At 75.4% G+C, this 1189-nt stretch overlaps 1 protein-coding gene across 1 annotated transcript; it reads left to right on the top strand.

The window, feature by feature from the left end:
* Positions 1-3: 3 nt before the first annotated feature.
* LOC107306900 (protocadherin beta-15-like) lies at positions 4-1183 on the top strand (the record flags this gene model as incomplete). The annotated part of the gene is given in 2 exon segments (XM_015850311.1): positions 4-564; positions 566-1183. Coding segments are annotated over 2 exon segments (1179 nt in total), but the record flags the coding sequence as incomplete, so codon positions are not given.
* Between the last annotated feature and the right edge of the window lie 6 nt (positions 1184-1189).

Below are 1189 nucleotides of genomic sequence, written 5' to 3'. Positions count from 1 at the left end.
GGCGACGTGCCGTTCAGGCTGACGGCCGCTTTCGCCGAGCACTACGAGCTGCGCACCAGCGCGGCCCTGGACAGGGAGACGACGGGCGAGTACAACGTGAGCATCGTGGCCACGGACTGGGGCCGGCCGCGGCTGAGCGCCCGCGAGAGCGTGTGGGTGCGCGTGGGCGACGTGAACGACAACGCGCCGCGCTTCACGCAGGCGGCGTACAGCATGTCGGTGAGCGAGAACGACGCGGGCGCGGTGCGGCTGGGCAGCGTGAAGGCGACGGACTCGGACGCGGGCGCGAACGGGCGCGTGAGGTACGCGCTGGTGCGGGAGGAGGGCTCGGAGGCGGCCGCCGTGTCGGTGGACGCCGAGAACGGAGACGTGTTCGTGCTGCGTCCGCTGGACTACGAGCAGCTGAGGCAGCTGGAGGTGGTGGTGAGCGCGGCAGACGCGGGCTCTCCGTCGCGGAGCGCCACGGCGCTGCTGCGGGTGCTGGTGCGGGACGAGAACGACAACGCGCCCGTGGTGCTGCACCCGCCGTCCGACGGCGGCGCGGCGCTGGGCGAGCTGGTGCCGCGCGGGCGCCGAAGCGGGCTACCTGGTGGCCAAGGTGGTGGCGGTGGACGCGGACGCGGGGCAGAACGCGTGGCTGTCGTACGAGCTGGCCAAGGCGACGGAGCCGGGGCTGTTCCGCGTGGGGCTGCACAGCGGCGAGGTGCGCACGGCGCGCGCCGTGGGCGAGCGCGACGCGGCCCGGCACCGGCTGGTGGTGCTGGTGCGGGACCGCGGGCGGCCGCCGCGCTCCGCCAGCGCCACCCTGGCCGTGGCCCTGGCCGACGGCTTCTCCGAAGAGCACCTAAGGGCCGGCCAAGAGGCGCCGGCCGCCGAGCCCGACGCCCGCCTCACCCTCTACCTCAGCGTCTGCTTGGCCTGCGTGTCCGCGCTCTTCGTGGCCAGCGCCACGGCCGCCGTGGCCGCCAAGCTGAGGCGGGCCCGAAGGGGCGAGCCGGGGCCCTTGCCCGTCTTCCCGCAGTCGGCCGCCGACAGCAGCGCCGGCTCCCTGCCCCGCAGCTACGTCTACGACGTGCGCCTCGCCGCCGGCACCGTCAACAGCGAGTTCCGCTTCCTCGGGCCGCTCTTCCCCTGCTTCCCCGCCGGGCTGCCGCCGGGCTCGGCCGAGCAGCGGAGCTCGCTCTGCTCG

This window comes from Coturnix japonica (genome assembly GCF_001577835.2).
Source record: "Coturnix japonica isolate 7356 chromosome 13 unlocalized genomic scaffold, Coturnix japonica 2.1 chr13random2239, whole genome shotgun sequence".
NCBI lineage: Eukaryota > Metazoa > Chordata > Aves > Galliformes > Phasianidae > Coturnix > Coturnix japonica.
Note: the sequence above shows the minus strand (reverse complement) of the source record. Positions and strands in the feature narration are given on the sequence as shown.